This window comes from Stenella coeruleoalba (genome assembly GCF_951394435.1).
Source record: "Stenella coeruleoalba genome assembly, chromosome: 21".
NCBI classification, from domain to species: Eukaryota; Metazoa; Chordata; class Mammalia; order Artiodactyla; family Delphinidae; genus Stenella; species Stenella coeruleoalba.
This window is the reverse complement of record NC_137167.1, coordinates 19,171,247-19,196,229: the sequence shown is the minus strand read 5'-3', so window position 1 is coordinate 19,196,229 and position 24,983 is coordinate 19,171,247. Positions and strand designations below refer to the sequence as shown.

The window sequence follows — 24,983 nt, the reverse complement described above, 5'->3', positions numbered from 1 at the left end:
GAGCGCCAGCTTCTGTAACATGGAATCATGGCTTACTGAGTCTCCATCTTTTGCAAGACTTTCCATCAGCCTGGGTGACTTGTGCCACTTCACGATAAACTGACCTTCAGGCTTAGGCGAGGGCACCTTGCTCAACATCGTCCCTAACACCCCTGTGTTCACACAGAATAAGTCCGTGTGGCCTTGAACGTGTCACTTCATCTCTCTGTGCTTCAACAACCCCATTTGTAAAGAGGAGAATCTGGAGCAGATAGTATTAAAGATCTCTTCTTAGCAAACGTATTTAAGGAATGTATGGTTGTCAGATTCAGAAACAACGTTTGTTTTAAGGTTTTATGGAGGAATCTGAACCAACGAGCAAAGCCAGTAGAAGGGGACAATCTGAACTTCAGAACACAAAAATGAGGTCTTACTTCCTGTACTATAATCCATGCTTTGAAAGAAGTGACCACACCCGTTGCTTTAACAAACAGAAAAAAAATATGTATTTGCCAAGTGAATGGAGTAAGAAAGGCTGCAGGAAGAATATATGAATGAGTAAACAAATTATTATCTATGAATTAAACCTGTCAAATTTTCATTTATTCATCACTTGACATTTATTAAGCATGTACTACATAAAATATTTTATTAATTCATTTGATTATTGTAACTTGAAAAATAATAATACTGAAGTTCCTTTAAAATAAAAAAAAATTTGCCATCAGTAGATTCCATCTACCAAAAACAAAGTATGTTCAAGTTTATATTTAAAATTATAGATCACATATGCCCCCCACTCAAAAAACTTAGTTAATAGGCTATAAGCTGAAATCCAAATGATAACAAACTCCACATTTGGTAAAGTGCTTGTTAGTGTGGTTTCACTACATCTGTAATCTGGAGCCTGTGCCTTTCACTATGAAGAAGCCCTACTGCTGGTAATATCCTCCTCCTTGATCTGGGTAGTGGTTACATATGTACAGTTCCCTTGAGGATCACCCACTGAGCTGCAGAGTCATGATTTGTGTATTTCCCTTTGTATACATTATACTTCAATATAAAGTTAGAGAGGGGGAAAAACCCTCTGAGAGCCTCCTGGATGCAGATTAAATATAACATGTGGCAGTTGCTTCATCAAAAATTGCACAAATTAACCACAGTCAAAAGAAGCTTCACAGTGTTTGCAATCAAACCGTAGGAAACATAAAAACATAACGAATGCCAGACTTTTCTCTGTGTGGGTGGTAGGGAAGCATATGTTCTGAAAGACTCCAGAGCCAATAGCCTCCATAACAGCCCATCCTGGTTTTCCAAACCCACCCAGTGGCTGAAAAGACACATCGCTAAACCTTATACCGAAAATCCAACCGGACTCCTAGTGCCGAGGAATAAGAAAACGATACAACGCTTTAGGTCGCGTCCCTGATCCAGGTTTCTTGAAGGTTGAAATAAATATTGATTTTTCTCAGCCTTCCTTTGATGCACAAAAGGGCTTCCGTAAGTTAAGAGGATCTACCTCCAGAACTCAGAGAACCTATGACCCTAGTGAGACAGTCTGCTTGAGGGAGGTCTTCAGTTCAAAACCTCAGCTCCAAAAACCACTATTTGGGGAAGACATGGCAGTGCTAATCACCACATAGAATTTTCATTCTGCAATTTGAAATGTGGTATCAGTTCTTGTCCAAAACAACAGGCTCTGTTAGTCTTCATTAGTTGCCTTTTCCACTGCCGCTTCCTGGTGCCGTATCATACTAAGGGCCCATGGGCACTTCTGGGTGGCACATTCCAGAATGAGACTCAGAAGCGATGGCCCATGAACAACTGTCAGCAATTCTGATGACACCATTTATGCTAGCTCGTGTGTGCCTGTCAATCTGTCCATCACCTTGTCTTAAAAGTGGGTTGAGGCAGTAAGAACATTGGATCCTGGATCAGAAAAACGGGGTTTGACTCTCTACTCCGCCACGTGAAGTCATGGAACGTGGAACACATCCCCTTGCCCTGTTGCGTCTCAGCAACAGCATTATTATTTCTAAAACAGATAACTAAGTAGTTTCCACTCACCTCCTCACGGTATTGTGGAAATGGAATGAGAGGCATGTGCTTCCACGATGGCAGAGCACCCTGCTCGTGTATCTGCTTGCCAGAGAGGAGCTCTTCGGGTAGGAGGGGAGAATGCATGAGATTTTGCTAAAGCGTTCATTAAAGGCCAGAGCCTGAGGTCATTTGAGTTGTAGACCTAAGTCACTGTGGCAGCCCCTGCCCACTCAGAAAGCCTCCTGGCTTCACCTGAAATGCCTTGGACCACAGCAGCGCTAGGGCGTAGCATTTGAAAGATTCCTGAAAGCTGTTCCTGACCTCTGAGCCTTGTCGGAGAACATCTTCCTCCAAACTCTAGAGTTTAGAGATCTCAGCAGAGGAAGGAGGCTGGCAAGCTGCTCTCCAGGGCCCGTTTCTCCAAGTGCAAGTTCCACCTGGCAAACTCAGATCTGACCCTACAGGGGAGAAGATCTGCCTATTTTCAGGCACCTCACTGGGATTCAGGCATCAGGACTGGAGCCACACAGGCTGCAGCCTTTGGGAACACTGCCCCCAAACCTCAGCTCACGGTACTCACAAAGGCAAACGCGCGGAGGCCTCTAGCCAGGCATCCTGTGACTGTGGAGCTTCCGGAAAGGAGCGCATCAGAGATTCTGAGAGCACAGCGACCGAAAGTCTACAGCATCGCTGTGCGATAGAGCTTTCTGTGATGATGGGTGGTCCTCTGTCCCCGCCATCCACCAGGACAGCTACAGCCACACGCGCCAGTAGAGCACTTGAAGCACGGTGAGTGCCACCCAGGAACTGAGTTTTTAGCTTTAATTTTAACTAATCCTCATTTACATTTAAAGTCACACATGTCTAGTGGCTACAATATTGGACAATGCGGTACAGACTCTGGAACCAGACAGTTCTGGGTGCAAATCCAGGTTCAGCCACTTACTTGCAGTCTGACCTGAAGGACTTACTTAATCTCTCTAAACCTCAACTTTCCCATTGGAAAAAAAAAATGATATTAGTACTGACCCTGAAGGGTTCTTGTGAGACTTACATGAAATAATTGATGTAAAGCATTGAGCCCAGAGCCTGGCAAACAGTGAGCGCTCTGATTGTACTTACTTGATAATCAGCAGACAGTGGGAACCTGTAATATGGACCAGGTCCAGAGGTCTGAAGAGTTCCACTAACGCAGCCAACCTTTTACCTGTAAAAATGATGTAGGTGGAGCCCGTTTTGGCCTCGTCCCTCCTGCAGATGTAGCCGTTGCAGAGCTGCCCCCAGCAGCTGAATTCACCCGTGTCGGCCGCGGTGGAGTTGACCAGGGTCAGCTGGCCGTAGCGCTCGTGCTGCTTCACACTGTCAACAAGAGCAAAGCCGGGGCACGGTGGGGCTGGGGCCTCGCGCCCATCTCTCCCTGCTCCATCATCCTCGCAGATAAAGCCCCAGCGGCTCCAGGCAGAGTGCCCTTTCTCAGATGGCACTGACTAATAAAAGAGTGTATTTGGGGAAAAGTGTGTTGGGCGGGGGGGTAGATGGGGGAGGCAGAGAGAAAGGCCTTTCCTAGAAGGAAGTCACATTTTCTAAGGAGAAGACATTCTCTTCAACCTCAGGACTGGGGTTTCCTTAAGCAAAATCACTGGTGCATTGCGACGCAGCTGCACAAGTTCAGCCACAAAGCCTTGGGCAGGCGTCTTGCTTTCAGCTTTCGTTTCTCATGAGTTTATTTAAATAGCAGTCAACAGGAATGAAAGCAAAACCTCTTTGATCAATAAGAATAAGGCTCTGAATACAAGCTTGGAATCCTTGAGGTGCTACATTATTAAAAATAAAAACTTCCCTTTCAGGAAAGGATGCATTGGTTGCTGAGACGCGGAGCCCCTCTCATGCACCCACCTCTGGTCAAGTATTTAGAGCTTTTGGGCACTTCTCCTCTGGCCTCACACTATTATGTCTTCTTTTAATTTCTCATTTTTTAATCTCTTGTATTTTTATCTTGTTGCATGCGAATATATTTGCAAACCCCTTCAGGTCCTTTTTGAAATGAGGAGACATAAATATTTACTATTATTAGACACTAATATTAGCCGATTGTCATGGTAATTAATTGTATTATATTATGTTAGGAACCCATATGTGTCATCCTCGGGATGGATGCCCTCCCCCACCGTGGCCTTGGCATGTGAGGATGCCAAAATAAATGGTTTCAACCTGAGGATGCATCTCAAATCCCCTCTGGGATCCACATACTTTTCTGATGTAGGTGAGATTCTCCTGTGATAGGTTGCAGTAACAGCACGGTCACCACTTTAAATTCAGCACGCAGCAGAACGTCTCGCTGGTTGGTCTTCAACACAACCTGTTCTGGTCTCCGCTGAATAGCTGCTTTGCCCACCCGTTCTGCCAGGAGATGCTCTGTACTCCCACTCCCTCAACTGCCTCCTTTCAACTGAACGGAAATCTCTCCTCCTTCAGGAAGCTTCTAATTAGAACCAACTCAGAAACCTCCCTGCTTTCTCCCAGTGATGTAATTGGCTCTGTCCTCTCACCCCTCCGACACCTCTGGCTTCCTGTTATTACGATGGATGGTGAAAACTTTGGGGGCACGAATAGTGCCCTATTTGTTTTATATTCCCTAAGCAACAAATCTGTGCGCAGTATACAGTAAAGTTTCTCTAGAAACAAGGGGACCGAAATGAAATTGAACATCAGTGTTGGAACTGGAAAGAACCTTAAAAAGCAGGAATCCAAAAAAAAAAAAAAAAAAAGCAGGAATCCAGTTCCCAATTTTGCATATGAGGAAACTGAGTGTCAGAGAGCAGAAGGGACTCCCCTGAGACCCACAGCTGGAGAACAGCTGAACAAAACTGTCTTCCTTAACTCAATTAAGTATGTACCCAATACACATTCATTAGATGATAAAATGCATACAAAGTACTTCATGCCATGCCTTGTTCACTGTATTTTCCTAATTATATCTTAATTACATATAACTGCAGGTTAGTAGTAGTTATTGTGAACACTACTACAACAATGAAAACTATGCACACCCAACATTGGGGATGGCTAGCACCGCAAATAAAAACCAGTAGCCCAGGACTTCCCTGGTAGCGCAGTGGTTAAGAATCCACCTGCCAGTACAGGTGACATGGGTTCGAGCCCTGGTTTGGGCAGAACGCACATGCCGTGGAGCAACTAAGTCCGTGCGCCACAACTACTGAGCCTGCGCTCTAGAGCCCACGAGCCACAACTACTGAGCCCACGAGCCACAACTACTGAAGCCCACATGCCTAGAGCCCGTGCTCCGCAACAAGAGAAGCCACCGCAATGAGAAGCCCGTGCACTTCAACGAAGAGTAGCCCCTGCTCGCTGCAACTAGAGAAAGCCCGCGCGCAGCAACGAAGACCCAATGCAGCCAAAAATAAATAAATTTATTAAAAACAAAAAAACCAGTAGCCCTCAAGGATATTACAATCCAGCTGGGGAGCTAAAACTAATATACATGAAAAGATCAGAGTGTAACTAAGGCGCTGCTCACAGCAAGAGCAGTAGGAATTCTGAGAAGGGATTCATCACTGCGGGTGGAAGAGGTAGAAGGCAGCTGGACTTTGAAAGGTGGAGGTGGAGGGACAGCAGGGGCTGAGAGACAGCGAGCTTGCTGGCTCCGGAGAACACAGCCGCAGGGGGCTGGGAGGGACCTGCTCTGCTCATTTCACTGCTGTGTCCCCAGTGCATGGTGGGTAGAAGGCACTCAGTGCTGATTTGGGGATTTAATCCATTAATTACAGAAGGAGATGGAGGGAGGGGGTTGGAGTCACAGGGCATGTGGTTGAGAACAGCGAGAGGGGTACACATTTCACTCACCAGGCAGCAGGGACCGCCCGGTCTGGGAGGTGGGAAGCACTGGGCCCACCTTAGCCAGGGTACGAGTGGGGAGAACAGGTATGGGAGAGGCAGGGGGAGGAGGGAGAGGGAGAGGCCGTTACTGGGGTGAAGAGCAAGCACTGGGGCCAGGCTGGGTGTTGGCAGTGGAATGGAAGTGAATACAAGGCTTGCTTTCTTGGGGAAGAGTTACGACAGACTGGGTGTAAGAGGTGGAAGAAAGACACATGAAGAATGACCACCTGATCTGTATTTCCACGCGGTGGAAAGAATGAGGTTTTAACTGACTAAGATGGAATAGCTGAGAAGAGAAAGGAGATGGGGCTGACCAAATAATAGATTCACTACTGGAGATTTTGAATTTCTGATAAAATGTGGGCCAGGTAAGTGTGGATGTCGTGTGGTGTCATTGGAAATACAGGCCAGGCACAGAGGAGGTAAAACAGCTCTAGATTTGTATTTGGGGGAATCGTCTGCAGTGGGTACGGGCAGCAGCTAAGGAATGAATGAACTCAACAAGGAAAAGTGTGGAGAAGAAAGAGAAGGCTGAGGACAAAATCTAGAGCCAAATCGGGGCGAGTAGGAAAAGTAGAGGTGGATGGAGGGGAAAAGTAGAATCAGCAATGAAAGAAGAATCAGGAAAGGGGATCATCAAGGAGAAAGATTCAAGGGCTTCCCTGGTGGCGCAGTGGTTGGGAGTCCGCCTGCCGATGCAGGGGACACGGGTTTGTGCCCCGGTCCGGGAAGATCCCACGTGCCGCGGAGCGGCTGGACCCGTGAGCCATGGTCGCTGAGCCTGCGTGTCGGGAGCCTGTGCTCCGCAGCGGGAGAGGCCACGACAGTGAGAGGCCCGCGTACCGCAAAAAAAAAAAAAAAAAAAGATTCAAGAAATTGATGGTTAATGCCTTTCAGAGAGATTCATGACCACATACACACACACTTCATCTGGCAGAATGAAAGCCTCTGGCAACCGAGATAGTAATTTCAGTTGTGAGGAGGGAGCTTGATTTCAGCAGATAAAAGCTGCAAAGGCGGACAGACAATGGAGGTGAAAGTCTTCCCAGGTGGAACATAACATCCGGCCACATTCCCTATGGAGCTCAGACCCCAGGGCACGAAATCAGTAAGTGATCAATAAATGTACTGAGCACCCTCTGTGGGCCCAGCATGTCCTAGCACGGGAGTGATAGAAATTGAAAGATGCCATTCCTACCAGGAAAGAAACTGCACATAAAAAGGGAGCACTTGGAGCTCACCCTACCACCATGCTGTATCTTTAGCAGGATTGGGGGTGGAAGGAAGGAAACGCACTGGAAACCATTTCTGGATTTTTCCACCCCCTCTTCTTGTAAACAATGTAAAACAGGAAACAAATTATTTAGCAGGATTACAGTTTAAATGCCTGGATTTAAAATGTCCATTTCTACTGATGGGCTCACATAGTCCAAGCAGCAGGCTACCCCAGGGGTTGGGATGTGACCTCAGGCCTCTGGGGGTAGTCTCCACCAGGAGGTGAAGACGAGAATTCACTGAGTCCTGCAGAGCACGGTCCCAAGATGCTTCAACGGTAGACCCTCCCTCCTCCTGTAACTACTTCACAGATCCCTGGGGATGGAAGAAGTGCAAGATGTGAAGTTTGAGTGGAGCTTTTAAAAAAAAAAGGTGCTGCAACAAAAACAGACTGACAGACATAGAGGACAGACTTGTGGTTGCCAAGGAGGGGTGGGGAGGGGAGGGAAGGATTGGGAGTTTGGGATTAGCAGAGGCAAACTATTAGACATAGAATGGATAAACAACAAGGTCCTACTGTATAGCACAGGGAACTATATTCAATATCCTGGAATAAACCATAATGGAACAGAATATGAAAAGGAATATATATATGTACAACTGAGTCACCTTGCTATACAGAAGAAATTAACACAACATTGTAAATCAACTATACTTCAATAAATTTTTTAAAAAACTAGAGAATCACTCTGAAGAAAAATAAAAATAATAAAAAGAGGTGCTGCAACAAATTGCCCCCCCAGAAAAAGCAAAGCAGAATTTACATTAATTGGAGACAGCTCTGAACACCCCAGCACATCAGCTCACCCCAAACATTTTTATTCCAAACCAGCACTTCCAGACCTGACCCACAGTGAACTCTGATGGACAAATCCAGGTTTCAAAGAGTATTTGTCCAATATTTAGAATTGTGTGTATGTGTGTCTTCCAATGGGCTACCCTGGCCTTTACATACACAGCGTCCATCCCCATCGGTGGAGGCTGGAAACTTCATGTATGTAGCCCAGCCTACTCTTTTCTGGAGGGGACCATGTCATGGGATGGCACAGAGGAGGGGACTGATGGCTCCCAAAGTCTGGGGGAAGTGACCAGGTGACAATGGTGGGGTCATCCACGCTCCTGTCCTTCCCCCAGACTCTATAAGACAAGCGTGGGAGGTGAGCCCTGGGTTCCAAGAGAATCAGTTCATTGGTTCCATAAACAGTCAATTAGTGCAAATGAAATGGGAGTATTGGGAGGAGAGAGGCAGGGACACAATGATGTCTGAAGAGTTCCCTGCTCTCAAGTTCCTTCATGCAAAGTGCCCTGGGCATTCCAAGGAGGGTGACCAGGACAAGCTTCAAGACAGAATGTTTCAACATGCACCAAACAGAGGGTTTATGTTCCCAGGGAAGGAGATCCCTGCAAGGAGACCAAGGCAGGTTCAATTCATAACAGAGCGAGTTGGGCTGGAAGGCAGGTGGCCAGAGGACTGGGGTGACAGGCAGCAGTCACATGAGGTATAAGATCATGGACTTTGGCGCCACACTGATAGGATTCAAATCCCAGCTCCACCATGACCTTCAGACTCCTTATCTAGAGCTCATGCCTTCCAGTCCGGCTACACCTACAGACTCCTAGTAACAACAACAATAATATCTAACACTTATGGAGGGCATTAGGCTAAGCTCTTAAAGTTCGCTCAAGACTTAGATCAGAGCCTGGCACAGAGTAAGAGCTCAATATATTTTAGACGTTGTTACTGTGACGGGCCTCACAACCACATCAGGATGGAGGTACTATTTTCCCCCTCTTATGATGAAGACACTGAAACTTACAAAGTACTTTATCCAAAGTCTCCCAACTCTAAGTGGTAGAGCTTCTAACCTAGTGTCATATAGACTCAGGTTACGAATGTTTGTAAATGAAAAGGACATGGATTTCCATCCTACCGAAATGAAATGAACGGAAGGAATTTTAACTGAGAAATGGTGCCTCTATCTAGCTTGTAAATCTTGTTAAATATTGTCACACACACACCCCCCAAAAAAATTCCTCAAACCTGGAAGATCTGATTAAATTAGCTCAGTATTATTCATGATACCCCCCTTTTCTATTTAAATGGACAATTAGCCATTCAGCAAGTGGTTGAAGGAAACAAGGGCAGCAAAACAACCAGTTATTACCATTATAACTGACAGCACCCAAGGTGCACGTTACTCTTTCTCAATCCCATGGGATGGTGATGATGAAACTACGACTCATAATTAAAATCTAAGTGGTGCTTAACACGTGGTAAGTACTGTTTCAAGCCCTTTGCACATTTGGACTGATTTCATCCTCAGAACAGCCCTGAGAGTTAGGTGCTATTATTATACCCATTGTCGTAGGTGAGCAAACTGAGGTTAGGTAACTTTCCCAAGTCAGTGTTGGAGTCCCAGGAGGAGTAGTTGAAGGTCAATTTAAATAACTTTCCTAGGGCCACCCAACTATATGATCCCAGATATTCTGCCTTGGGAGACTCTGTGATGACTTCATTGCATAAAACAGAAAGGTAAGGAGGAAGGTGAAAAGATGGAATCAAACCTAGAGTCTGTCATACAGAGTGAAGTAAGTCAGAAAGAGAAAAACAAATACCATATGCTAACACATATGTATGGAATCTAAAAAAAAAGAAAAAAAAATGGTCAGAAGAACCTAGGGGCAAGATGGGAATAAAGATGCAGACCTACTAGAGAATGGACTTGAGGATACGGGGAGGGGGAAGGGTAAGCGGAAACAAAGGGAGATCAGCTAGGTGCTTTGTGACCACCTAGAGGGGTGGGATAGGGAGGGTGGGAGGGAGGGAGATGCAAGAGGGAAGAGATATGGGGACATATGTATATGTATAAGTGATTCACTTTGTTATAAAGCAGAAACTAACACACCATTGTAAAGAAATTATACTCCAATAAAGATGTTAAAAAAATAAAGATGGCTTCAAAAACAAAAAAGATGTAATCAAATATCCTCCTTATTCAAATAACATTCATTTCAGAATCATAAATTATTTATTAGCTTCTACTACATGCAAGGAACGGTGCCAAGCATCAAGGGAGATAAAGATTAGTGAGTATTTGCTTGTCATGTTTCCAGTGTGCGTACAGGGCCTGTGTTTACTCTAAGGCTCCTTTTAAGAATGTGTCAGAAAATAATTGCTCCACCATGTGCTGGGAATGGAGCCACATCAACAGAGTACAAATCCTGGGTAAAATATATCAAAGCTCCACAGTTATGACCAAAAAAAAAAAAAGATGAAAAGAAATATGTATGAGGAACTAGTAGAGAGCCCAATATGTAAACCGAGGAACTTCAAAGTGAATATAGTTCCAATATCAGAAATTAAGCTGAAATACATCTATCTATCTAGATATCTGTCTGTCTGCATATTTGAATACTGTCCAAGGATGTACTCAAAACCCTGGCAATATAACTACAGTATTTCTATCCCAACAACAGCTTATGTGAATGTATATGAAATGTGACTTGGGTCTTTTCTATTACAATGACTTATGCCAGATTCCTCTGTGCTATTTAAAAAGAAGTTATAGTAGGCATTTTCAACTGGTTCACAGGAGCTCACATTCGTGATGTCCCTCCAGCCCTGCCAGCCTCTCTCTCATTCTCCAGCTCCTTTCCTGGACACCCACCCCACTCTGACCGCTGTACTGGAATGTTCCCTCTCTCTTCCCACCCCACCTCTTCCAGCCTGCTGGCGGCATCTCTCCTCTTTGCCTCTCTTGCCAACCCATCTGGCTGCTTTACAAAGGAAAAGTTCCTCTTCCTCCTTCAGAGATTTCCAGAGCTTAAGAAAACAAGGCATGGATATCCCTTTGACACCACAAGCCCACACCAGGCCTGATACACCAGAGGTTAACCAAACAGAAAACCCTGTCGGGCCACCTAGAATAATGTGCACAGCCACATGCTATAAAGGCAACACAATATAAAGCTCACCTCCAGACTTTTAAAGTACCAATGAGCCATCCCTGATTATACATTAGCAGAGCATCCATTCTGCAGTTTTTAAAGCAGTTTAACTTGCTTTGCTTTTCTTACAGTTTTTCTTCTCTTATGACAAAGTAATATGTGCTCATTTAATTTAGAAAGTTAGAAACCCCATGGATCAGTTAAAAAAAAGGAAGGTCACTGAAAATCTCAAGACACACTGTCAACACTGTAAGTGGGGAATCTTCCAATTTTATCTAGATCTTGATGTCAACATCGACTCTACGTCTCTCTTCCATTCCTTACGTTCTATGAGCCTATAAATCGATCCTTCTAGAAGAATGTTTCAGATGCTCTACAAAACCATCAGATTATTTTCCTGAGAACCATTTTATTATCTCCTCCAGCTTTACAACACAAGCAGCTCCCAGTGTGCACAGAATCGAATGCCACCGCCTTTGCCTGGAATCCAAGGCTCCTATGCTCTCCCAACACGTCCATCGTGGACCCTCCTCTCCATCCAGCCCAACTCCTCACCCACCCAGACACATCCGTTGGTTTCCATCCCAGCCCTCCAGCCATCTCTTTACCTCTGAAAGGCTCTCTTCTTTTTCCATCTGACCTAAACCTCATTATTCTTTCAAGTCCTATTCTTGGGAAGACCCTTTATGGTTGGTGGTATTTGTAAAATGGTGGTTAAGAGCATGCACTGAGTCAGATTTCCTTGGTTCGATCCTGCCTCCACTACTTACTGGCTCTGTGACCGTGAACAAGTTATTTAACTTTACTTGTGCTCAATTTCCTCATCTGAGGCAGGGAGATTAATCGTCCTTACCTTCTAGGGTTGTTATGAGAATTTAGTTAGTTAATAAATGTACAAGCTCCTGGAAAGATGCTGGCACAGAATAAGTGCTCACAAAGTTTAGGTGCTATTGGGGTGCTATTGGGTGTGTATACACACACACACACTGCTTAGTATGTAACCTTTTCAACTTCCTATTATATTTCTCTAGTGAAATGATCCTTCTTAAGCAGGAATCAGGAACACGTCTCATGCTTGTCTGTGTCACTCACAGCCTTCTACATGGCGTGATGTGATGCAGACAGCAGTTACAGGTGACCATGTGCAGAACAGAATAGAATTCACATGGGTTGAATTCTTGTCCAAGGGTCCTAACTCCTTGGCCCCCATATCATCTAACTCCCGTTAGATTAAGTACAAGTTCCAGGGTCATTTTGGAACCAGAAGGGACCTTACAGATCATCTGGTTGAATCCCTCATTTCACAGAGATCCAGTGACTCACCCAAGGTCACAGAGCCAGTAGTCAGAGCTGGGAATGGAATCCTTGGGAAGTCCTAGAAAAGGATCTGCCATGCTTCCCACTGTGCGTTGGAAAGGAAGCATGTGTCTATTATCTCAAATACCTAACCAAATCCTGACCAAATGAGTGACGTAGAGGAAGTGTGCGGTGATGGCAAAAGATAACTTAGCAGATGTGCGTGCTCCATGTAGAGAAACTCATAGAAATAACAAGCAAAGCATTGTTGTCACGTAATTTTGGTGACGTCAAATTTTAAACCTGGCCCCCATATGATTCTGTGTATGGGGTAATTTATGTTAACAACTTCCATTATTACATTTCTGGTAATTCTAATTTCACTGTATAGAATAAGGCCATCAGCACTTCTTTGGCAGGAGGTCACATGAAAAGAGATCTTCCCGTTCTGCTGAGCTGAATGCTCGTGGCCACGCCTTCAGGGAAGAATAGGCCCAGGAAGAGGAGTGACAGGAGACAATGGAGCAAGCCTCCGCCACCCTTGTCAGGAAAACAAGCTGTGGGTTACTAATGGGCTGGCCTTTCGCCACAATGGGAGTATTGTGGCCAAGTTATAATAGTGAATGCAGAGGCTGTGGGCTGACCTCATTCGCACCTGGCACAGTGGATTCACAGCCCAAATCTCCCACCTCGTCAATGTATTCAAGGCGCCCACTCCTCCTGAGGCCACTCGGATGGCATATCTTCTGAGCAAACAGCAGAAACGTAAGAAATAGACAGCTTTCTTGGTGTAGAGACTAGAGGGGCCTTGGGAATTAAGTTCAAGTCTAATTTACTTTCACTAAAAGCTGTGCAAACTTGAGAAAGCCCCTAGCCTCTGGGCGGGGGGGTCTAACCTAGTCCCTTATAAAATGTAGGGTCCAGGACTTGCCTGGTGGCGCAGTGGTTGAGAGTCCACCTGCCGATGCAGGGGACGCGGGTTCGTGCCCCAGTCTGGGAGGATCCCACATGCCGTGGAGCGGCTGGGCCGGCGTGTCCGGAGCCTGTGCTCCACAACGGGAGAGCCCACACCAGTGAGAGGCCCACGTACCACAAAAAACAACAACAACAACAACAAAAAAAACTGGTCTCCTACAGTTAGGTAACCAATCACTCAGTGAGTCAACCTGCCTGTCCAGCCCGTGCTGACAGCTGCCTTCTCTCCTCCCATGGGCCCCGCACACTCACACTGGACCACAGGCTGTAACTGTGTCTGGGATGTATGTCATTTATTCCACGAGTTCATAAGCTGCTTGTGGTCAGGGCCACTTCTGGTTTTCTTCTCACATATACCTTCCTGACTTAGTGGACTGTCTTTATGTATAAATTGGTCTAACTATAACTCCGCCTATTACTCTCAAGCTGTGACACACCCTGCAGTCACCCCTTCTGCTTTTATACGGACACTTCCTGTCCTCAACCTCTTCCTCCACGACGCCCACCAGCCGATGCCACATCACAAGCCATTCTGTGAGCCCCTCTGTAAATGAAGTGCATGAGAGCATGTTCTCTCTTGTATCAACTTTGGTTGGTACCCAGGGTCCATCACCCCTGCCTTGTCCTAGCGACTAAGTCAAGTTCGTAAAGAAAAGCCGGGTTGTTACAGGGAAGGGTGAGCTTGCACTGTGTGATCTCCCCTCCGCGGCAGGTGGGCCACCGGATGGAAGCTGAGCGCTAAGCGGTGGGTGGGGTTAGGAGCCGGGCTTCGGCAGTAGAGTAGCACGTGCTCTGAAAGGCAGAGTTCAGGGCAAAATTAGGATCCAGTACAAAAGGCAGTCTGAACAGAGGATCTGATCACTAAAGCACCAAACAAGAGGAGAGAGCAGGATCCTGAGGCCCCAGGGCAGAGGGAACAGGTCGGGAACGTGGGATGGGACGTACCGAGCAGATTCCCAAGGGCAGCAACTTCATGCCTGCCTCTGTGGGTGGATGTCTCTGCTAAAGCAGCCAAGCCAGAGACTAGAGGCCAAGCTCTGACATCTTAGTTTTGCTGTTTTTTTCTTTTCCTTATAAAGTACCATTCTCTATAGCTGTATACCAGGGGACATAAAAGTTCCCATAGCTTATCCTTTATTCCTCTTTGCCTGCTTCCTCCTCTGACATACCTCACAAAATGGTTTTATTTACATTTTGCCTATTTAGATGCTTGGCAGAAAATTATCATGCTACGGCAACTTCCACCTTCACTTTGGCGCATTAACCCCTAAACCTCACTCACATCTATACACGTTTTTTAAGGCAGGGTTCACTCGTAACATACATGCCATCACTTCATGGTATACTGTAAACAATGTTGCGTTTGGCAACAGTCTCCAAAATTACCGTGACATATAATGTGTGGTATTCCTGCAGTGTCTTCGGTTTGATGCATTAACTTGACTTTACGATCATCATCGTACTGTATTTTAATGCAGTGCAGCACATCTGGGATCATCAAACCTGGACTTAACCAGAATGCTCAAGAAATTGAATGTTTTGGTGTCTTTTAAAATAAGATCAGAAAACATTTCCCTCCCCAAACTGAATAATGCACTTCAACCCATTTCCCCACCTTGACGACTCGTAGACTGAGGACAGCTGGAGTGTCACAGGACCATGCGTCTGGATATGAGTACGCACTCCATGGAATCATGGACGTCTAGAGTTTGTATGAGATTGAAATACATGTCTGAAACAATTTTTAAAAACAAACTTCCTGAAAACCTGGCTGTTTTCTTGTGACTCACCTCCTTTGGGTACAATCTTGTGAATAAAAATAACTCGCTTTATAGAGATGGCTTAGTGTGTGTGCCAATGCTTTACTTGCATGACCTCATTCTATCCTGGCAACTACGAGGCTGGTTCTATTATTGCTCCCCTTCCCACCACTCATGTCTGAATGGAACAGGCCATGTTTTTCTGCAACCTGAACACTGTTGGAACATCTAGTACGCCTGGAGACATCTGCATCCTGCCACGCCCACAAATCCACCTCTGGGAGATGTTGCTGTGTCTGGCGCTGGTGCCACTGAGTCTGGGAAGAGAGGGCTCTACCTTCAGGGCAGGATAAGTCATTTATTTTGAACCCGACTGTTTTCTGGGGGTAGACATCCATCTGGAGGTAAATATCAGGGTAGACTTTCAATCTCCCACAGCAAACTGGACCCAAAGAGCACCTCCAGGTAAGTAGGAAAGCAAAGGGAGGGTGCTAAGATTTTCATCGAACCTTATCATCTTTGTCTGTCCTGCTCAGATAATGAAGTGAAACGAGCTTTGAAGGAAAGTGAGTTTGAATTAAAAAGACACCTGCACAACAATATGAATGTACACACTGCCACTGAACTGTACACTTAAAAATGGTTAAAATGGTAGAGTCCGTGTTTACCAAACATAAACATCAAATTATGTTTGGCAAACATTGAATAATAAAATTAAATAAATTGAAGGAAAAAACCAAACTAAAATAAAATAAATTGAAGGGAAAAAATAAAGACCTCTCCCTCAGTACAGCACCAGAGTACGAAAGACAGTATTTACCAAAGTCTGCGCAGATTCCTTCTTGACAGTGGGATTTTTCTGTTTACAAACACTTGCTAACATCGTTCTCTTTTTCTTTTGAAATGCCCCCAGACCACCCCTCTTGGAGGCAGGATTAGACTGGCCCGGAGCCCACTGTCTGCTTCCTCGGCCCACCCTCCCTTTGTGTTGTGTGTGGGTGGATAAACCATTGCCAACTGCGGCCAAACGAACACCCAGATGCCCTCCCTTCTCTCTAGAAGCTATTTATTGTTTTCAGAGGAACCAGCCATCAAAGAGATCTCCTGTACTCCGTCCACTCCTCCGAACTTCCAGTTCTTGATTGAGAAATGCTAACATCCGACCAGACACCACAGAAACATCCTGAAAGACGATGCCTGGACCTGACTTTCCAGAGAGCAGCCTGGGCTTTCTTTATGAGCACGTCAGCCAGCTTGTCTTCACTGCTGTGACATGGCTAACTGTCTAGCTTCAATCTCCGGCGCCCCCGTTCTTACCCAGCACTGATTTATACTTCAGCCAGCATCCTGGCCCCTAAGTTGCTTCGTCTTTTCTTCCTTGGCTCGATATCGCGCCAAGAATTCCCCTGCTCTAAACTCTGCACGTGTGTTTTGCTGAGACTGAAGAAGCAAAATGTTTCCAGAGAAGATGGAAATGGATGGTGTTGATCGCTCAACCAGAGGTTGGATCATATAGTCCAGAACATTCTTCTATGAATGTTTTTTATGCTATCAACAAAATGAAAAAATACGTATATGTGGTGAAAAAGTGTTAGGTCCAAGGATATGTCTGTAGACCCCAGTGTGTGGAAAACAGGTACAGGGTGTTTGGAGGGAGATTGGGTCCACCTGAGGCTGGGAAGTGATGCTGTCTTTTCCTAAAGACAGTGAGGACAGAGTAGCAGCCCTCACACTGTGCAGTATAGCCCTCTGTACTTTCTAAGTGTGTCATTTATAAAGGCTTTAAGTCAACGGCTCACAAGTGCCCTTAGATTTCGCACTGAATTCCTCTATGTGGCTGACAAGGCCCTCCCTGGCCAGACGCCTTCCAGCATCCTGTCTCCTTGCTCACCTCCTTTCTCCTCCCCTGCCCAGGGCTACCCTGTTTCCCCACTGCACAACCTCAGTGCTCCAGGGGCTGTACTCTTTCTCAGCTAGAGGAAGCTACTTGTGCTGGTCCCTCCTTCTGCAACTTTCTGATATTCCTTTCCCAGCCCTTTCGTGACCTGGTTAACTCTCAGCTCTCACATATCAGCCTGAGGTTTTTCCTCCTGGATCCTGTACTTCTGCTAGCAAGGCACTCACACAGCTGCATATTAAAATTGCTTATTCAATAGTCTGTCTTCTCATAGAAGTAAAATCTCTGTGGGTACAGCGGTTGTATCTCACTTGCTCACTATCATGTCTCCAGCTTCTGCCTAGCACAGGACCTTGAACATCATAGATGCAAAAAAAAAAAAAAAATTGTTGGAAGAGACAAACAGAATTAATTAGGGGAGGACGAGGTGGGAGGATGGATGAAAAGCAGAAGAGCAGGAAGGGGTGAGGCAAAAGCGTCAGAAAACAGCAAAATGGTAACCACCATCGTCAAAAAAAACCTTTGCTGTTTCTGATCTCAAAAAAAAATGTGATTGGGATGCACTGAGTCAGGAATTAAAATCTGAATCAGTTTCAGCACCTGGAAATACAGAATCTTCAGCACGTTCCTCAAACTCAGATGGACTTAGAGCTGTCAATGCATTTATCCCGGCGTGGGTATATAATTACAAATGCCCACCCCTCTTTTTATTTGTTTGTTGGAAAATTGAATTCTTTATTGTTTAAGATATAACTTGAAACTGTGACTGCTGAGTTGCCTAAAAGGATGAAAGAACTTGTGTGAAAGCACAAAGTGTGCAATTATTTTAACCAATCTGTCCACACTTGAGATGTTTCTTTCACTGGTGAAAGGAAGACAATTGTAGCACAGCTCAAAGCTGCCATCTAGTGGACCTTCCAGTGACCTGGCATCATTGCCCAATAGGAGACCCAGAGGAACACACATCCATCCTCTGGGGAGATCAAAGTCCACCTTTTAGGATGAGGCGTGATTTGCGGTTCTCTGACAGAGTTCTCCTTTCTAAATAGCCCAGTGTAATGTTTTAACATTCTGATATCCAAAAAGTTATCCTAAATCAATGTGAAATTTCAATCACTTTCAATTCGAAGCTATCCCAGCAAGAAATCAATGCACCACTCTGAAAAAGTGTCTCCTTTTCATTTCTGTTTTGAATCTTAACTTTGTAAATCAGATGTGTTAGTCTAGTATCCAAAGAGCTAAAAAAGGAAGGAAGGGAGGAAGGGAGGGAGGGAGGGAGGGAGGGAGGGAGGGAAGGAAGGAAGGAGGGAAGGAGGGAAGGAGGGAAGGAGGGAAGGAGGGAAGGAGGAAGGAGGAAGGGAGGGAGGGAGGGAGGGAGGGAGGGAGGGAAGGAGGGAAGGAGGGAGGGAGGGAGGAAGAAAAAGAAACGTAGACAACAAATCTATCTTCCCTGAAGCTACTACTTCATTAAACCAAGAGCGTCCTTCAGTCTAAGTGCTTACCACCACCAGACGTGCCTTGGCGCACTTGAGCAGGGCAACACTTCAACGTCGGGAACCGAGAGGCCAGGGTTTACTCACACTGCCACCCACCACTTTGTTGCTCTGGACCAGCCATCTATCATCTCTGTCCGTTTCCTCATTTGATACAAAGAGAGGCTTAAGCATGATAACCGCTAAGGTCCCTTTGGGCTCTAAAGTTCAGAGCTTGTTCCCAGAGTCGCAGGTCTTGCGATCACAGGGGCCTGACTTGACACCCCCTGTAGGCTCAGCGTCCGCACACCATTCTCTCACTGAAATACTTGTGGAGGAGTTACAGGGTGGCAGGTCCTGAACTGGCTGCTAGGGAAGCAAGAGCAAATACACAGACACGGCCTTTGCCAAGTTTACAGCCTCGCAAGGGACACAAACATAAATCAAATGATCAAGGAAATGGTAACCGCACCACTGGTGAGAAGGGCTCCAGTGAGGATGTGTAACTGGGGCCTAGTGGCAGCGGCTGAGAGCAAGGAGGGCTCCCTGAGGAAGTGACAGGCCTGGATCTGAAGGCTGGTGAGCAGCTAATCCAGCATGTGCATTACAGGCAGAAGGATCCAAACGGGCCAAGGCCCCAGGGAGGAAGGAGTTTGCACAACTGGGGATCAGAAAAAGTCCATGGAGCTTGCAGTGTGGACAACAAGAGAGTGAAGTGAAAGGGCAGGGAAGCAGAGGAAAAACAGGGGCCAGATTATGCACGGGCTTGCGGGCCGTGTTAGGAGTGTCATCTTTATTCTAAGAGCAATGGAATCGCTCTCCTGAAGGGCTTGAAGTAGGAAAGCAACGTGGCCGGATGTGCTTCTGTGAAAGATCCGACTGCTATGTGTAAGACTGAGGTCAAGACTGGGTACACAGAGGCAAGTCGTGTGACTCTTGCTGTAAGTGAGACACTTGGGGGTGATGCTGCTGTGGCGGGAAGAAGTGGGGAGATTCCAGAAGTAACGAAACAGTAGCATCATTGGGGCACGGAAATTGGTTGGATGTGGAAGTAAAAGGGAAGAGTCCAAGGTGATTCCTAGGCCTCTGGTCAAGGGCAACCGGATGGAATTCATGCAGTTCACTGAACTGAAGGACACAGGAAGATGACCAGGTGTGGAGAAAGACCGGGAGCTCAGTTATAGGTGGTTATGTTTAAGGAAAGGCTCAGGAAACATCCAGGCAGGTGAGCAGGCAGTTGGGGACCCAGAGCTCGGAAGAAAACATGTCATCTAATCTGTGATAAATGAGGGGAACTGGCAGCACGTGGTAAGAGGAGGCACAGCACAAACTTCAAATGTCTGGAAGAGCAGAGGACGCAGAGCCGGTGAGGGAAACCCCAAGGAGGGGCCCGTGAGGTGAAAGAAAATGGGCAGAATATGGCATTGAGGAAGCCAAGAGGAGGGCGTTCTCTTCTGCTGGAAGAACATGGTGGGCCAGCCACATGGGGGTTGAAAGGAGAACTCTGGATTGAGCGACCTTGACCTTGGTGATAAAATGCACGTGGAGTCCTCCGCAGGAGTCAGGTGGAGTGGTTGAAGAGTGAACAGCAGAAGAAAGTGGAGAGAGTTGTGTAGAGAGAGGCCCCTCCACGAGGTTTGGCTGCGAAGGTAAGAAGAGAGAGGTGGGCGGCCAGAGGGTACGTGAGGGCCAAGGCGGGCCTTCTCCGTCTGGAGACTCAGGGAAAGGAACTCTTCGAGAAGCGGGGTTGAAGACTCAGAACAAGGAGGCAATAACGGAGGTCTTCAGGCTCCTGGAGGCTTATGTAAGGATGAGATCCAGGGCACAGATGCAGCTTTGGCCTTCGTCAAGAGGAGAGAGCCTTCCCCCACTATAACTGTAAGTGCAGGGAAGGAGGAAATGTGATGAGGACATTAGGGCAATTCTAAGGGCTCCAATTTCTCAGTGAATTCCGTGAGAACTGCACTAGCTGGAAGTGAGAGATGGAGAAGATCAGAGGTTTAGGAAGAGAGAAAACACGAGCTCACTAGAGAAACAGATTCAGCTTTGCCAGGCATGTATGAGGCGACCACAGACACACGGCACCCGTCGGGCCAGCTGTGCGGTTTCCTCCAGCTGTGCTCAGGGGCCACGTGCCGACAAGAGAAGGGAGGTGAACAGGTTTGTCTGGGGTTGGAAGTTTCCAAGTGGGAGTGAAGGAAAAACAGAGGGCAAAATAACTTACTTAGGACGTACTCAAGAGTTCAGTAGACATGACAGGTTCTAGATTCTAAGATAAAGAGAGAAGCAAAGACAGAGCAGGCAGGGTGGGTACAGAGGGAGAAGGCAGAGGGGGAAAACTGACTCCTGAGGTCAACATGCAACAAATGCCCTCAGGTAACCGGGCTGGATCCCAGTGGCTTGGCGTCCTCAATATAAAATATATTCATGCTTTGTCGTTACCTACCCAGGACAGTGCACACATACAGGACACACATCGGCACTAGGTGTAACGATCTTGATGTTCCAGCATGACTGGAACCTGACCTCTGTCATGCTAAGCCCCTGGGGAAACCAAACAATATTACCTGGTTTCTGGTATATGTCCGGCACCGTTCTAGGTGCTAGGAATCTGATGAACCCATCAGATGTTGTATTTACCCTCAACGGGCTTATGCTTTCATGGGAGAAGAGGAACACAGGCCCAGATTTCAAAGAATTGCTCAATTAAATGAAAGTGGCAAAGGGATGTGCAAACTTTCTTGGATCCTCTATATCAGAAGCCATGTTGGCTGTGCACAATTCCCTGATTTACGTGAGTCCTGGTCAGAATGAACTGTCCCCAAAGATCACTTGGATTATTGTACTTGAGAAATACACATTGCCTAGTAATATGCATTGCCTAGGTTCAATTTATTGAACATTCGAACATTTACCATCGGCCAGACAGCATTTACCAAAGATGATATCATTTCCATATTCCAGACAAGGAAACTGGGTTCAAGGGTAATTATTCATCAAAGACCTACTTTGCAGGTTAGGATTCCAACCTAGCTGTGCCTCCGCCTAACCTCTCTGTTCCATAACATGCTCCCTCTTCTGGTCAGAAAGTTACATGTGGACAAACGTGGCAGCATACGAACTGAGTTCCAGAAAGCTACCCAGATTGGTTAACAGGACCAGGCTTTCAGAAGCCCATCAGCACACTGGAAAGAACTCATTCCACGGGAAAAGAAAACACAGGATGAATACCTCTCTATCCAAAGGCGCCACATTCCGGGAAAGATGTCAAGAACCAATTAGTCGAATCTCTGGTGTCAAAGAAATTGTGATTTTTGTTGTTGTTGTCTGATATAGAGTTATGACTAGATGTTTTTTCACATTTTTCCCTAAAGTCCTCAGGGCCCACATCTGTCTTTACTTTCTTATAAAGCCCTAACTGTGCTTTGAAATGACTGCTATTTAATGCCAAGTCAAAACTGTTTTTTTTAGCTCCAGGATATTTCTCTTCGATTCAGATTCATATTTACTTCACTCTGAGTCCTTAAGATATTTTCAAACAGATTTGGGCTAATATAACTTTGAAAATACTCCTAGAAAATATGAAATATTCAAGGGCTAAATCGTCTAGGTTTAGGATTGTTTGTGTAAGTCAAAGACTAACTGTTCAGAATAATTTAAACCAGCTCCATTCTCATTTTTAAAAAAAAGTGTGTAAATTTGACTTTGGTAAATTAAGTCATTTAAAAGGATAACAGTAGTAAATCTTGCCAGATTTGTTCCAAGCAATAGCTACACACACGTATACACATACACACGTCAAGTATGGAGATGAAAATGGGGAAAACTATCATATTCTCTCACCTTTCACTCCTCATGCAACCCAATAACCCTTCAGAAAAAAACTATACACTGTCACGTCACATGAAGCCAGAAAGGTGTCTTCAGAATAAAACGTGAAAGAGGACTTAATACAAGAGGTTAGATAGACAGAGAGATATTTCTTATACGCATATATTATTTATTCTCGAAGGTATGTGTGAGCAAGAAGGGGAAGATAGTTATTCAGTAGATACAGCTAAATGTGACGCATTCAGCTAGTCCTGGTGAAAAATACAGATAAAAAAAAAAAAAAAGGAGTTACAAGTATGTAGAGTGCTCAAAAAAGGATGCACCAGCGGCCATGAGGATGCACATCTAGGGAGGCCTGACACGAGCTTCCCAGAGAAAGTGACCCTGAGGCTGAAGTCAGCCAGGTGAAGAGGGGCCCAGAGTGGTCTAGACCACGAAAGCAGCAAGTTCAAAGCCTCCAAGAGCTTGGTGCATTTGACGATGTCACAGGAACCCAGGCCAATGAAAGCAGACACACTAATCTAGACACCAGGGGTGATCAGGGAGAGTCTCAAAGAGTCACGTGAGGATGTTGAACTTCCTTACCAATGGAGAGCCACTGAGTGTTAAGCAGGGGATTGACACAATCAGACCTACATTTTTTTTTTTTTTTTTTTTTTTTTTTTTTGCGGTACGTGGGCCTCTCACTGTTGTGGCCTCTCCCATTGCAGAGCACAGGCTCCGGATGCGCAGGCTCAGCGGCCATGGCTCACGGGCCCAGCTGCTCCACAGCATGTGGGATCCTCCTGGACCGGGGCACGAACCCACGTCCCCCGCATCGGCAGGCAGACTCTCAACCACTGCGCCACCAGGGAAGACCAGACCTGCATTTTTTAAGTGTCACTCTAGCTTCATTGAGAAGGATGGAGGAGGACAAGCCTGGGTGTGGTTACTGCAGTACTGGTGGCGATGAGGGGTAACGTGCCTGGGACTGGCGTAGTAACACCAGCGATGGAAAGAGGACAGGTTTATGGCTCTTAAGAAAGTTGAAGTATTTCAAGTATCTTCTCTGACCACAACGGCATGAAACTAGAAATCAACAACAGGAAAATAAATGAGAAAAAAAACGATTACCTGGAGGCTAAACAACATGCTACTAAAAAACCAATGGGTCAACAAGGAAATCAAAAAGGAAATTAAAAAATACCTTGAGACATGGGACTTCCCTGGTGGTCCAGTGATAAAGAATCTGCCTTACAGTGCAGGGGATGCAGGTTCAATCCCTGGTCAGGGAACTAAGATCCCACATGCCGCAGGGCAACTAAGCCCACGTGCCACAACTACTGAGCTCACACATCTCAACTAGAGAGCCCACGTGCCACAAACTACAGAGCCCATGCACTCTGGAACCTGCATGCCACAACTACAGAGCCCACATGCCCTGGAGCCTGCTTGCCACAACTAGAGAAGAGAAAAACCTGCATGCCACAACTAGAGAGAAGCCCACATGCTGCAACGAAGAGCCCTCAAACCTCAATGAAAGATCTCGCGTGCCACAACTAAGACCCAGCACAGCCAAAAATAAATTAAATAAATAAATAAATAATAAAATAAATCTTAAAAAAAAAATCTATGGATGCAGCAAAAGCAGTTCTTAGAGGGAAGTTCACAGTGATACAGGCCTTCAAAAAACAAGAAAAATCTCAAATAAACAACCTAAACTACTACTTAAAAGAATTAGAAAAAGAACAAACAAAACCTAAAGTCAGCAGAAGGAAAGAAGTAATAAAGAGCAGGGAGGAAATAAACAAAATAGAGATTAAAAAAAAATAGAAAAAAATCAATAAAAATAAGAGCTGGTTTTTTGAAAGGGTAATAAACAAAATTGACAAACCTCTGGCCAGGCTCACCAAGAAGAAAAGAGAGAGAACCCAAATAAACAAAATCAGAAATGAAAAAGGAGAAATCTCAACTGATACTGCAGAAATACAAAAAACCTTAAGAGAATACTACGAACAATTATATGCCAACAAATGTGACAACCTAGAAGAAATGGACTTCCTAGAAATATACAGCCCACCAAAATTTAATCAAGAAGAAATAGATAATTTGAACAGAGCAATCACTGTAAGTGAAATGGAATGTGTAATAAAAAAAAAAACTCCCTACATACAAAAGTCCAGGACTAGATGGCTTCACAGGTGACTTCTACAAAAAATACACACAAATACAAAGAACTCATCCCAATTCTTCTCAAACTCTTCCAAAAGACTGAAGAGGATGGAACACTCCCAAAGACATTTTATGAAAACATCATCACCCTGATACCAAAGCCAGATAAAGATACCACCAAAAAAGAAAATTACAGGTCAATATCTTTGATGGATATAGATGCAAAAATTCTCAACAAAATATTAGCAAATCAAATCCAACAACACATAGAAAAGATCATACATCACAACTAAGTGGGATTCATCCCAAGTTCACAAGGATGGTTCAACATACACAAATCAATCGATGTAATACACCATATTAACAAAAGAAAAGTCAAAAACCATATGATCGTCTCAATAGATGCAGAAAAACCATTTGACAAAATTCAACATCTATTCTTTTTTTGCAGTACGCAGGCCT

At 45.3% G+C, this 24,983-nt stretch overlaps 1 protein-coding gene across 1 annotated transcript in view; it reads right to left on the bottom strand.

Moving 5' to 3' along the window:
- The window catches only part of PDGFRL (platelet derived growth factor receptor like), a 47,380-nt gene that overhangs the window by 8,687 nt on the left and 13,710 nt on the right, over positions 1-24,983 (bottom strand). Inside the window, exon 3 of the mRNA XM_079909237.1 lies at positions 3,227-3,378. Coding sequence (XP_079765363.1) covers positions 3,227-3,378 — 152 coding nt within the window. The remainder of the gene's footprint in view (positions 1-3,226; positions 3,379-24,983) is intronic.